Below are 13,911 nucleotides of genomic sequence, written 5' to 3' on the forward strand. Positions count from 1 at the left end.
ATGGGAGAGACGGGCCTTCGGAAGCCTGGTGGAAGCGGCCGCTCTCCAGCAAGCGCTGCCCTCACCCGGCATGGCGGGCGAGCGAGCGAAACCAAGGCCGGGCGAAGGCGGGGTGAGAGCAGCCAGTGCTGAGCGCCCCCCCCCCACCGCGCGGAAGGCAATGGGACAGCTGCGGGCGGGACGTTCCATCTGTCCGCCCGCAGAGGGGGAGGGGGAGCAGCTTCCGCTTTCCGTGCGGTTGTCCGTGGCGGTGGAGTGCGGGGGGACGGCGAGGAGCCCCCCCCTGCTCCGGCCGCGCTGTGGTTCGTCCCAGCCGTCCCTGGAGGGACGGGGAAGAGGGACAGGGACGGCTGAGGGGGCGAGATCGGAGAGGCCCCCGGGAGTGGCGCTCAGGGGGCATCGGGAGGACACCCTCGGGAGCGGGGGGCTGCAAGGGGCACCAGGAGCAGGGGAGACCCCCGCGGTGGGGTTTTGCATGGGGCTCCCCTTGGAGCGGGGTGAAGGGTTCATAGGGGGTTGTGGCCCGGGCTCGCGCACACACACACCTGGGTCCGGTGGGTGCCAGGAGAAACGAGAAGCTGAAAGGGTCAGGGCTTGAGTAACTTGGGGTGTCCAGAATCCAGAGAGGGAAGAGTGAGGGGCCCTGGCTCCCCCTCCCCAGGTGTGTGCCGGGATGAGCTCCCCTGGCGGGGCCAGCAGCGCCTTCCCCCTGCACATCCTGGTCTGGAATAACGACTACAGGCGGCTGGACGAGGAGCTGCAGGACCAGGTAATGGGGTAGCCGGGCTCTGAAGGGGCTGCTGGGGGGGCTGGTGGCCTCAAAAGAGCTTTTGCCATAGTGCGGGGCTTGGTGCCGCTCGCTCACTGCTGTGCCAGGGAGAAGCACCTTGGTGGTACTGCCAGGAGCGTTTGCTGGGCTTGAGGGACCCCTGAACTTCGTCACCTGTTTATTTGTGGTGTGGGAGTGATGGAAGGAGGTGTAGGAATATGCTTTCACGCCAGATATTAAACGTTGGCTTCCCATCTGTAAAGCTTTGCTCTTAAGTATGCCAGTGCAGCTGCAGAGTAGCTCTTTGAGAGAGTTAGGAGTCGCTTTAGAAGAGCAGCTGTGATGGAAATTAATTTATTTATTTAAGCAATAAATAATGTTTAGCTTAGTGGGAAGTCAGCGTGCACCAAAGGTGGCTGCTGCTGACAGAGATCAAACCAGCCCCTACCTTGCTGAGCACCATCAGTTCTCATGGATTTGTTGCTGTCCAAGATCGGGGGCAGAGTTTTTGTATTGGTTGGAATGTTTTCAGCATCTCTGGTGAAAAAAAATGGATCATTGTTTCATGCTGGAGAGTAGAAAACACAAAGCTGTCCCCTCTCTGGGACACGATGACGTAAGGAAACGGCCTGAAAGCTGCAGCAGAGCTCGAGCAGCAAAAATCCTTCTGGCTGAGCTGCTGTGGAAAAGCTCTGACACAGGCTAGAGTTAAGGTACAGTTAATAAGCAGAGCTGATTAATTAATTATACCTGACACCACAAGTACATGAGCCCAAGACCAGCTGTGCCACCTCCTGATTGTCACCTGCAGCTCTAACGGTGCACCTGACTTACTAATTCCTGCTTAGAGCATGTTCCTGCCCTGGTTTGGGAGAATCTTTGGAATGCAGTCACTTTTAATCTAATTTATGTCATCTTATGCATTAACAAAATCTTTAACCTCACTGGCACTTTGCTCCTGTGTGTTTATTTCTGACACCTGTGAGAGTTTGTCATTAAATAGGGATCACTCAGCAGCCTCCCGCTTGTGGAATGCTGCTTCCTGCCTCCATTCCCTGTAGAAACCAGCAGTGTGTGAAGATGGACTGTGTCTGTCTCTTACTTCCTTTACCTGCTTTTAAACACCTTTTTTTTTAAAGTATTCCAAAGATCTGTTTCCTCCTGCTTCTTTGGGATGAGCTTCCTGCTGCCGGAGGGACGCGTGAAGGGATCGAAGCCACTTCCCAGCTGCAGCTGGAGTGGCAAACTGGCTCGGGCATGTGGGGACAAGGGAACAGCAACAAAGATAGTGGGGAGGGACCCTTGGAGCCCTTTACTTGTTGGTGCTGCAGTATTGGAGCTGCAGGAGGTGGGGAAGCAAATTAATTAATGTTCCACCCCAGAAAAGAAGATGCATTAAACCAAAGCTTTCCCCACTCTGTGTGAGATATTCTGACTTGATGCTGTCAGATAACGCTGTTAACGTGCACAATAACCTTCCTTTCTCATTCTGCTATTGACTTTCCCCTTTTCCTCTAGTTATAGATGCTCTTCTGTTTCAAATCTCTAAGCTAATAGTGAAAAATGTGTAAGGTATGAGTATGTTGTGCTTGCATGTTTTGGATATTTGTGCCTGTGTAGTTTATTTTTTTATTTTAGTGACTTGTAGAGAATGCCCTCAATCCTCATTGTGCTGTGTGTGCTTTGTGAAACACCATCTGCTTCTGTCCTTTCCAAAAGTGCTGTCCAAAATCCGTGTTGTATGCCCTGTTGCCTTTTTTTTCCCCTTTCCCCCCCCTCTTTTGTTGGACAGTTTAAGCCCTCTGTGGGGTCTCAGGCTCTCGGTTGTCTGTGGGGTGATGCACACGGACGAGAACTCCCATCTCCTCCTGACCCTTCTGGGGAGAGACAGAGGGGAAAGAATGACAGAAAAAGAAATGAGAAGCATCAACAAGAACTCCTGTCCTACAGTTTTTGGGGCATTTCATAGGCCCCATTCTGCTTCTCCTTTTATTCACATGGGGAAGCAAGACGGCCACGCAGAAGGGCGGTGCAGTAGAGTTTGGGAACTGTGGGAATGGCAGGGAATATGGACTCCTGGATTAGCCCTTTGTTTGTGTAAGCTCTGATGAGCTGCGTTCTTTCTCTCTCGGACACTGACAGGATGTTGACCAGCGGGATCCGCGGGGCCGGACCTTGCTGCACTTGGCAGTTTCCTTGGGTTACATAGAATCTGCCAAGGTCCTCCTGCAGCACAAGGCAGATGTGACCAAGGAGAACGCGCAGGGATGGACGGGTAAGGACAACCTGGGGTGTGATACTTTCGGTAGCAGATGTTCTTTGTTTTTACGTGGAATTTTGGGCAGCAAGCAAAGAGACATTAGGCCATGGCTGGGTTTCTTTCAGTTTTGCACGAGGCTGTCAGCACAGGGGATCCAGAGATGGTCCAGTTGATCCTGCAGCATCGGGACTACCAGCAGACCTCCATGACCCTCGGAGGAGTTCCTGAGTTACTGCAGAAAATTAACGAGGTGATGATTTATTGAAATGTAAACTCTCACTCCAGACTGACTTCACTGCTTGAATTCTCAATCAAGTAGTTCAGTTAAGTGAACTATTGTAATCAGCTGGGCAGTTGTGTTTTGTTCCAGCCTGCATGTTGCATAGTGCTGAGGGACATGGAGGCTTTTCCTTGACTTTGTTTAAATCCTTTGTCATGAACTCCAATATTAGAGGGTGAATCTTGAAGGCATTACTGCCTCTCCAGTAAAACACGGAAGAACAGCTCCCCAGATAGCAGCAGGGGCAGGGCAGTGGCTGTTACTGCTACTTTCAATTGCTACTTTCAATTTCAATTTAAGCATTCACTTACCATTTCTCCAGTTCTGCTCCTCTTTTTTCTTCCTTTACGCAAAATGTTCATGGGAAATGCTGCGCTTAATGTCGGAGTAAAACTATTTCATGAGGTATTCATCAAGTGTTTTCCTTCTGCAGACTCCTGACTTTTATGTGGAAATGAAATGGGAATTCACCAGCTGGGGTAAGAATCCTGCTCCTTGTTACCAATTCCAAGCTGTAAAAATGAGTTACAAATGCCCCACAACACAGGCAGGGAAATATCCTCTCCCCGGAATCCTTCTCTCTTCCCTCTCAAAATGACCTCTTGTGTTTTTGTTGCACAATTATTCTTTGTTTCCTGTTTATTTGGTTGGTTGGTTTCTAGTAGTGGAGAATTTAGCTGTTGTTGCAATTGCTGAAGACTTTTCTTGGGGTATTTTTTTACCTGTCCCTGGCCATCGACGACTGAAGTGATGGTGTGTCATCTATGGATGCACTGGCTATTTGGGCAGTACCTGCTTTTCCCTGAAAGGAGTCAACACTAGGCCTCACAGCTGACTAAATATTTCAAATATCAAACTGTTAGACTGCGAGGCATGGGGTTTATGCCATTTCACATCTTTCAGTCTGATCAAATATCTTCTTCCTTTTCATATTCATCTGTAAATTAGGCCGGTTTTACCCCAAGCTGGTTGTTCTTAAAGCTAAAGAGGATCGGTATCTCACCTCCTCTGGAATGACATTCCCAGGAGTGAGCAATCCCTGCTCTTGAGTATGTTTCCTCTGTGCTGCACCTCTTGCACATTTTCCCTTTCCAATCCTCCCGTTTCTCCCAGTGCCCCTGGTTTCCAGGGTGTGCCCGAGCGACGTGTGCCGCATCTGGAAGAGCCGGGCCAAGCTGCGCGTCGACATCACCTTGCTGGGCTTCGAGAACATGAGCTGGGAGAGGGGCAGGAGGACTGTCATCTTCAAGGGAGAAGGTAAAGAGTTCACCTGCCTGCACTACTGATGCCCAAATTCCATGTGAGCACAGTGAGAAATCCTGATTTTACACAAAAAAGGCCTCTTGTGTTTTACGAAGGTTTTATGTTTATATTCGTGTCTCTTAGAGACACTGTTTTGTGATGGCTTAGCTTCTTTTCTTTGAGTAAATCTGGGGTAAAAAATTGGTGATAGGGCTAAAATTTCAGTATTTTACTCAGTTTCCCTCCTTCTGTTCTGCTGCCCCAATCCCAGCTGAGTGCAAAAACACCCGGATTTGATACACGATATACCCCCAGCTTTTCACCCTGGAACACTTGCTGAGTTTTTTAACTTCAACTGTGCCTTTTCCACCAGACACTGGTGGCTGGGCAGAACTCATCGAGATCAACCACGATGACAAGTTTGTCACAACAGAGAGGTTTGAGATCTCCCAGCACATGAAGCGTTTGACTCTGGGATCCATGACGCCCAAGAGGAAAGATGTGGAGAGACGCCTTACATCTCCAATCATCAGCACGTGCCTTGATACCAAAAGCATTGCTTTTGAAAGGTGAGACAGAGAGTTTGTCTTAGCAGATAGACATTTTGATGTTACGTTTGGAAAAAGCTTTAATGGTGAACTCTCAAAAGCTTTGATAACTAAAACTTCCAGGGCTACGCCTGAAATTTCTTTAAGCTTCACAAACCATTAAAGAAATTTGGGTTGGTCAGCTTGCCACTATTGCTTGGCAAAAAGCTCCCAGTTGAAAGAAATCATTGGCAGAAAACTTCCAGTTTATCATATTAGTGGGGTAGAATCATTAAGGTTGGGAAAAGCCTCTTAAGATTGAGTCAGTTGCTCACTGCAAATTTGCATTTCACCTAAATCCATGTGCTGGAGCTAATGGACAAGAGCTCAGATTTGGTAACAAATAAGTCAACTTTCACATGAATACTTAAAAAAAATGTGTATGTTGTGTCTTAACAGACACACATTTGTCTTCCTTCATTACTACACCTATTTTTCCAGGTATCTGGGGTTAATAATTTGTCAAATGTTGTTTAAAATCAGATTTAGAAGAACCAGCTGGGGGTTGTGTAGAAATGCAGCTGTGTAGACACTTGTGGTGTTCCCTTTTTATCAGAACCACATCTGGATTCTGGGTATGGAGGACAGAAAAATCAGAAGGTGTCAATGGTTATGAAGCCAAGGTAAAGCCTGTTCTGTTCTTCTGATAGGTCTTGCAGCAAATTGAAGTCTGGTTGTGCTTTTCCTGTATTTCCTGAATATTCCAGGTCTTAAAATTCCTGTTGGGACATTTGTTGTGTTGCCAGCAGAATTGGGCTGGAGTGAGGAACTTCCAGGGCTGTGGGAGGGATGGAGCCCCTGTGCAAGGGAATATAGGGGAAAAAGGGGGCTTAAAGAGGGGGGAAGAGGGACAGAAGATTCAGCAAAGCTGCCAGCAGTCCTTCCCTTCCAAAGGCTGGCACTTAACTCATGCTTGAACACTGCCATTGTTTCAGTGTGTGAAAGTTGAGGAACCTGTTGATAATAACAGCATTGCAAGGGACCAGCAGCCTTGAGTGGCATCATGAATTCATGAGCTGGACTCTGCCCTGCTCCTGAGTCACAGCTGCTTAGAATGGTTCCACCTGACACTGGTTTTGACCTCTATTTTGCCTCAGTGAAATATTTTTGAAGGTGGCTTTACAGCCTTACTGTGGTAGGAATTTGGGTTCAGAATCACGGGATTTAATTTGCCTGGTTCTGTGTTTACTCCAGGTTTGGGAATTGGTGCAATAAATTACATTTTTTAAATTTCACTCACCAGAAGAGTAAGTGCTGAGTAGCTTTTACATTTATCTGAAGGTTTTTCCTGGTAAGACTGCAGGGCTCTTCAGCTGGACAGGGAGTTCATTAGTGTTTCTGCAGAACTAAACTGTCACTAGATTTCATTTCTGTGGTCTTACAACTAATCTCTGTTTAGAAATACTGTTCCCTGACTGTCCTTTTCCATTCCCTCTTAAAATCTCTTGGAAATGCCTGTCTGGTGTTGGGGTTGGTTCAGTTAGTTTTGTGTACATGATGTTTTACTGGGGAACTCTTTTTTTTAACCTGTGATGCTGCTTGGTTTTTGTCCCTGCATTTTTTGTAAGGTCTACATGGCAAACAACGTGAATGTGATCACACGGATCAGAACAGAACATTTAACAGAAGAGGAGAAGAGGAGATATAAAGGTATCTTCCCCACAGGAAAACTGGAGATAAATAGAACCCTTTGGCTCTCTGTCATCTCCTCTGAGTGACTGAAGCACTGGCTACACAAACAAGGAAATTCTCTTCTTGCTGACTTTGCCCTGCTTTACTTTGACATGTTCTGTGTCTGAGGCAGCTCATTATTTCACTCTTAACCTACAGATGAACCTGGTTTTATCCCAGCTGTATTTAGAGGAAAGAAAAGCCCTTCAAACCTGTTGAAAGTTTACTGACAGTTTGAAAATTCTGCACTTTTCTGCTCTGAAATGTGTTCATGACCTTACTTCACTTTGGCCATGGATGCAAGATTCACAGAAGCTTTGTTTGCTTGGAAGTTTTGTTTGGTTTGGTCCACTGATTTCTTCTGGTATTTGAATTAGAGTAAAGGGTGACCAGCCAGTAACTTCATATGGAAATTCCCCTACCATGGGGCCACTGAGGCACTGGGACTCATAAAGGTGTCTGCTAATCAAAAAACCCCACTGACAATCTTTGCTCCATTCTGTGTGTTGTTCCTGTTTTATACTGTCAGCTGCAGGTCCTGGGCTTGCCTGGTAAAGCTCACAGGAGATCTGAGCAGCTTCCCTTTGGGTTGGAAGCCTGGCCTGAGTGCCAGTTTTACTGCTAATTAATACTAATGGCTGGTTTTGTTTTCCCTCCTGTTACCTGAAGCTGACAGGAGCCCTCTGGAATCGTTCCTGGGGACAGTGGAGCATGAATGTGGTGCTCAGGTGAGTGTCTGATGTCAGCACAGGTCACTGGTGTGTGGAGTCACCTCTTGTTTCCTTAGTTTGGCAGCAGTTTTGATTATGAGGTTTTCATTTCCCCTGAGGATGTTTTTGTTTGGTTGGAAATAGGTGAAATTTAAGATTCCTTCCAACCCCAACCATTCCATGATTCCACGTGGCTTTAGAAACTCCCTTGCTTCTAAACTGCTGAAGAACAGTGGATAATGGATTTGCTGGCTCTCTGTCAGGATGGCATTGCACATTGACAGGGATTTAGAGATTTTGGGTTCAAGCAATCCATCAAAGGTTTGACTTTAGTAAAGGATTTGGAGCTTGAAAATGCTGTGGCTCGTGTGTACATTTCTGGTTGGTTTCCAGCTTTAAAGTATCTAAGTAGATTTTTCCTGTCTCTAAAAAGCTTGGAGATTTTTAACCTCAGTGAAACCAGTCTAGTAAAGGCTGGTATTTATGGCTGTGTGTCACTGTATCTGAAATAAGGAATGAGTTACTTCACAAAGGGTAACTTAAAAGTTTCTTGTAGTTGCCACAGTCTGTTCAGTACTTTTTGGGTGGTTTTTTTCCTCTCTTTCCTTCTAGAGTACCTCCAGGACAACAGAGTATGCTGCAACCAACAATCCCACTGCTATTACTCTGGAGGAATACTTCAACCCAGAATTTGATCTGAAAGGCAGAGACATAGGAAGACCAAAGGAAGTCACCATTAGAACACAGAAGTGAGAAATACCCTTTAAACTATTTCTAGTTAGTCTCTTCCCAGTTTCTAATCCGTGGAAACCATTTTTACAAATATCCAGTGTGGTTTTTTCCCCCAGCTTTCACAATTAATCAGAAGAGGGATCTTGAAGTATTCAGCTACAATCTATTTTTAATTCCACTGAGTGAAAGCAAACATTTGGGCTGGTGCTGTAACTTGTTAGTAACCTCCTGTCACTGCCCAACTGCCTGTTTTGCTTTGCATCTGTTCCTAAACTGTGAATTTAGGGAGTTTTTATCCTATTTTGTCTTAAAGATTTAAAGCAACCTTGTGGATGAGTGAAGAATTCCCTTTGTCTCTTATGGAACAAATCACTCCAATCATTGACCTGATGGCCAGAACCAGTGCTCATTTTGCCAGACTTAGGGATTTCATCACTCTGGAATTTCCACCGGGATTTCCTGTCAAAATTGGTAATCTTTAGCAATTTTTATTGTAGCATCTTGTCCATTTTTTCCCTTTGGTTTTGCGATATATTATTTACAGAAACCACATTAGCCTTTTACTTGTCTCACTAAATGAGACATCAAACATTGTCTTGTGTATCTGGGGTCACAAAATCCAAATTCTGAATGAACAGTTCAGAAATATCATTTTAAAGACAGTGTCATTTCAGTGAGAATGAGCTGTTGTCGGCCTCTTTCCTCTTACCTTCAGTGCCTTAAATTTGGCAAGTCTTATTCTAAAATAAGAGATTTAGAGAGAGGTTGAGAATAACTAAAGCCACCTTCTTGGTGAGGTGAGTTACTCTGTGCTTTGTCATTATAGGCAGCTGTTGTGGAATATACCCCATAAACATGTAAGGGTTTGATGTAGGTGTGGAAGTGAGTAAGAGTTCTCATTTTGACAGAAATCTTGTCCTCTTACAGAAATTCCCCTGTTTCACGTGCTGAATGCCCGAATTACTTTTGAAAATGTCAACAGCTGCAGGACAGCTGAGAGAAGCTCTCCTGGTGGTGCACAGAGTGATGCAGGTAAGGGGTGGAAAGGTGCAGGGATCCCACCTTTTTACATCCCTGTCCGTGGAATGCACAGAGGAGAGAGAAGCAGAACTGCAGGGAATGGAACAGGGGGAGCTGCAATTTGTTATCCTGCAAAAGCATTCACCAGAATCTTTTCGGTTACAACTTGTTACAAACAGGGCACAGTGTATTTTTAACTTCATTTGGCTTCTGTAGGTGCTAATTTTGAGGTCGACCAGTCGGTGTTTGAGATCCCCAAATCCTACCACATCCAGGATGATGGCAGGAACATCCACGTGCAGGATGAGGATAATGAGATCATGCAGTTTGCCATCCAGCAGAGCTTGTTGGAATCTGGTGGAAATAAAGTAAGTGCTGGGATCTGTGCAGTGGCAGCTTGGGCAAGCATTGTGCAGCAAGAGCTGAAGGAAACCTGGGTAGGATCAGTTTTTCAAGACCTCAGAAGATAAAAATAATGTATTTCAAAGAAGAATTAAGGGTGGTTTAAGGGTTACTTTCAGTGAGTTACTCTGCAGACGTGATAACTGCTGTGGGATTGTCTGTCTTTACCCATCTCTAGGAATTGGGGGTGCATTCCAACGGAGCAGTTGCATATTCCCAGGACTTCAATATACAGTATCAGAAGTAAGTACATTTTTTCACATCAAACCATGCAGTGATAGAGCCAAAATACCCCCAGCAGTAGCATGAAGCAATTTTGCCTTTTTTTTTGGCGTATGTGAGTAGCAGATGCACAAAACTCAAGGTCTCTTCTTGTGCTTCTTCCAACTTCTCCAAGAAACAAGAACTCTAAACTGGGCCTCCCTGGTTTGTGTAGTGTAGTTCTTCCCAGCTGTGGGGCTGGTCTGTGCACACAACAGATTCTTTACTCAACAAACAAATCCAGTCCTTCAGTTCTGCTCTTAAAACTCTGAATTTGATCCCTCTCAGTTGAATGTTTAGTTATTAGAGGCTGCACACTTCAAGGCAGCTCTTCTTTTTTTTTTTAAATCCTTGTGTAATCCTTAAAAACACAGATTTAATGGACACTTAAAAATGAGCTCTGGTGTCTGTGGAGTCTTTCTGCAGTTAAGTGCAAAGAAACCAAGAACTGAATCCTCTGGGTTCTTACGTAAATGGAAAATCCTTTAAACCAGGTGAGGATGCTTTTAAAGGCCCATTGAAAATACAACTGTTGGTATCTATGAAAGATTCAAAGGAATCAAGGTTTGACATTGAGAATTTTACAGATGTTAGAACAGCTGCTCTCATATCCTCAAACTGTTTTCTTCCCCCTGGGAGAGATTTTCAGGTTTGTGAGTCTAAAACAGTTGCCAGGAAGGATCATTGCAAGGAATATGAGACAGGCTCTGTCTCTTTTACTTCTCAAAGTTATTCTTTTCCATCAGGGCACTGCAGGAGAGCTTTCTGACAAGATCAGGGAACTCCCACAGCAGCAGCTCCAGTGAAGTTTCCAGCTTTGAGAAGGACTTACAGCTTGCCATGGAATTGTCTGTGCGGGAGCAGGAGGAGCAGGAGAAGCAGCGGCGGGAAAGGGAAGATGCAGAGCTTCAGCAAGTCTTACAGCTCTCTCTTGTGGAAAAATAGCTCCTAAGTGACCTCCTGAAGCAGGGATGACCAAATCTGCGTAAAACTGGAGGTTTTCAGAGCTGTCAGTCTGAAGACCACTCCTGGATTGCTTAAGGAAACATTTCACCTGCCTTCTAAGTTGGCATCAGCTGCAGAAACGTGATTTATTTTTGTTTGGGGGAGTTCCAGATCACAGGACTCCGCATTTGGCTCCCCAACCATGCAGTCTTAGCTTTGAAGGAAATGTTTTTATCTAAACTTATTTATTGAAGAGCAGATGGAAATTTTGCTTTGCATCAGGATGTGGGATTGCAGTAAAGCTTGAAAGCCTGATTTATGGGGAGTTCAGGAGGGAAACTTCATTACTTACCAAAGAAATACTCATCTGCTTCATTATTTCTCAATAATTCAAAGCCATTGCCTGTTTTTCCAGCTGTTTCATGGGAGAGCATCTCCCTGCCTATACACACACGGTAGTTCTTCATGCTGACAGATGTTTTCTGTTAGTTTTGTTTAGATGTGGTTCTCTCTCCTCTAGTTATTGAGATTTTTGGCTTAAGAGGGATGATTTTATACTTGAACAGCTCATCCAAGCTCCAGATTAAGCTAGTGCTTTCTGAAAAAGGACAAAACAAGTAGCCAGTAAAATTTTAGATGCTGAAATGGGACCATCTGTCCAGTACAGCAGCAGTTTCTGCAGCGATTCCAAACCAGCTCGTTCCCATGGTCAGAGGGCAGCAAGAAATTAAGGGATAGATACAGGTGCTTCTTTGGGATCTCTTGGTGTACACAGCTGAGTGTGGGTGCTAAATGCAACCAGCAAAAGAATTCAGGTGAGATTTTAATGTATCCTTATTGGAAGAGAAGTTTTAATTCTGCAAGGGAAACGTGTGTTGCTTTTTAAAACCCCAACGCTTGTCCTTCATGTGAATACATCTATTTTTTTACCTGAATATTTTTATTGATTTTAAACCAAGCCACTAGGCCTGCACTCATCAAACTGGTCTTGTAACGATTCCTAGGTCTGTTTTAACCAGCTTTCCTCAGGTTTTTGGCCATACAGGATCTTTGTAGCTCTTTTATCTGCATTTCTGTCGGTGTTTACAGTACTCACACTGTGACTCTCGAGTGCACTCCACAAGTACACAGTGAACAGCCACAGGAAAGCCTTACAGTTGTTAAATGTGAGCAATATCCCTCTGCTCTGGCAGGCAGGAGCAGAGGAACCTTTGGTATAGCTGCTCTGAGCTTGCTCCTAACACTGCTCCTGTTCCTCAGGCTAAACAGGGCAGTTCTGGGTGACCAACTCTTAATTAACCAATGTAAAATCACTATAAAACGGACTTGATCATAACCAAGGGGGCAGTTGGTGACTTGGAACCCTATTTTAAAATGAATAATCCATTGTTTTACATAGGAAATTATTACAGTTCCTTCAGCCTACACTAGGACTGGCCCCTCCACACTGGTTTTGTTCCCTGGGACAGCTTGCATCCCTAAAAACATCCTCCTGGGTGCTACAGGAATGGGGACTGTCCTGCACAGGGGCAGTGGGCTGGGTTGGAATTTCTTTCTTTGCAAAGGGGATTACTGTGACTGTCACAGTTGGGAAAAGGGAATAGGCCTCATGTTGAGCTCCTGACAGGGTGGGAGGTAGGAGATGGAGCTGTGGGCATTCCTCCAGTGGGAATAAAGAGTGCTGTTGCCTTTACAAACCCGTCTGCCTGGCATTGCCTGTCTTCTGCTAAGCATTTCAAAGGTTACAAGAGGGGTAAAAATAGCATTTTTCAAGCTGGCTTGTTCTGGTTTTATATTTAAACTAAAGAACATTGAGCACTTTCAGTTGAAGTTTTGTTATGCTCCTGCTTCTTAGTCTGGGACTGTAAAATAAATTGGATTTGCTTTTGGGTTTTTGGGGTTTTTTTTGCTTTCTTTGGTGTTTGTATCATTCCAGCTAAAACTGGAAGGCCCTGCTTCCCTCAGCCAGGTGCTGCTTCTCTTAAAGCCTGACTTTTAACCCATTGAGTGTAAGATGGATGCCATCTGTGTGCTGGAAGAAAAACCAAAGGTACTGCACATTACAGCACACACAGTTATTTTTTTCTAGCACTGTATTTGGAGTCTTTTTTTTTTTTACTAATTATCTGCCTTTTGTTGTATTTTGGTACATTAAAGTGACGTTATCATCTACTGAATTCTTAAAGGTAGTTCTGGTTTAGTGTGAATCAGACCTATAATCCCCAGAACATCTTCAGCCAAGTTTTTAACCTCCCTGTCGTGAAAAGGGGGGATCAGTACAACACAGGTGAAAGGCAGGAGGGTAACTTTACTAATTTCTCTCTGCACCTTCTGGTAAGAGAGGAGCAGAGGGTTCTGAGTACATTTAATATTTAACTGTTGTGTAACAAGAGTCCAACCTCTCTCTCTGAGGCAGCTTAAGGCTGATGTAGGAAAGAGAAGCTCAGAGATACAAACACTTGCAGCTTCTTCTAAAACTAACCAGCTTTAAAAGTTCTCTAAGTTCGTGCTGTTTGTTCCTGAAATCAAGACTGTGCTTTTTTTGTGCTTCTGATCCCGTTTCAAGGCTTTTTACAGCAGCACTTCATGATTTTCTTTATTTGGAAACCCTTCTTACACTGCTTTGGCTGAGTTTTGATTCATAGCTGAGCTGCTGGTAACTGCACAAGCGTTGTAGGATGCGCTTTGATTGTGCTGTTAACGGCTCCTTGCTGACAAACATCCATGGAAACGTTCCCCCAGCACTGCCATCCCACTAAAAACAAGGTAGGAGCTGTGAGGGACCCGAGGTAGGAATCAGGACAGCCTCACCCCTTTGTGGAGCCACAGCCCAGTTAACAACAAACAGCACAGCCGAGAATAAATAAGAGCCTGGATTGTTTACTGAGCGTTTTATTTGTACAAAGAGGCATAGCAGGGAGTGAGGAATGAGAGCAAACAGGAATTCTGCTCCCGGGAATGCAGAGCTGGGGCTCTGAGCTTCACCATCCACCCCCACGAGCAGCACAGGCTGCAGGCCAGGCTTCACAGTG

General features: G+C 45.2%; 1 protein-coding gene across 2 annotated transcripts; it reads left to right on the forward strand.

The window, feature by feature from the left end:
- The first annotated feature begins 371 nt into the window (after positions 1-371).
- ANKRD13A (ankyrin repeat domain 13A) lies at positions 372-12,770 on the forward strand. 2 transcript variants are annotated; one of them, XM_082293203.1, is made up of 16 exons: positions 745-769; positions 2,288-2,341; positions 2,912-3,044; positions 3,155-3,279; positions 3,743-3,788; positions 4,423-4,566; positions 4,925-5,120; positions 5,695-5,761; positions 6,707-6,788; positions 7,479-7,537; positions 8,132-8,268; positions 8,565-8,722; positions 9,179-9,283; positions 9,488-9,639; positions 9,852-9,916; positions 10,681-12,770. In XM_082293203.1, the coding sequence occupies exons 2-16, from the start codon at positions 2,333-2,335 to the stop codon at positions 10,877-10,879; spliced, it is 1,677 nt and encodes a 558-aa protein (XP_082149329.1). In that variant the 5' UTR covers positions 745-769; positions 2,288-2,332; the 3' UTR covers positions 10,880-12,770. The 2 variants fall into 2 exon arrangements, with proteins under 2 accessions (XP_082149328.1, XP_082149329.1); XM_082293202.1 differs by lacking the exon at positions 2,288-2,341 and having other exon boundaries at positions 372-769.
- Positions 12,771-13,911: the final 1,141 nt, after the last annotated feature.

Source organism: Coloeus monedula (genome assembly GCF_965178545.1).
Source record: "Coloeus monedula genome assembly, chromosome: 18".
NCBI classification, from domain to species: Eukaryota; Metazoa; Chordata; class Aves; order Passeriformes; family Corvidae; genus Coloeus; species Coloeus monedula.

Bases quoted from the DNA above. Each gene is read 5' to 3' on its own strand.
- ANKRD13A (XM_082293202.1), top strand. From the start codon at position 674: ATGAGCTCCCCTGGCGGGGCCAGCAGCGCCTTCCCCCTGCACATCCTG. The intron at 6,789-7,478 runs GTATCTTCCCCA...TGTTACCTGAAG, and splicing joins GGAGAAGAGGAGATATAAAG to CTGACAGGAGCCCTCTGGAA. The intron at 8,723-9,178 runs GTAATCTTTAGC...GTCCTCTTACAG, and splicing joins GGGATTTCCTGTCAAAATTG to AAATTCCCCTGTTTCACGTG.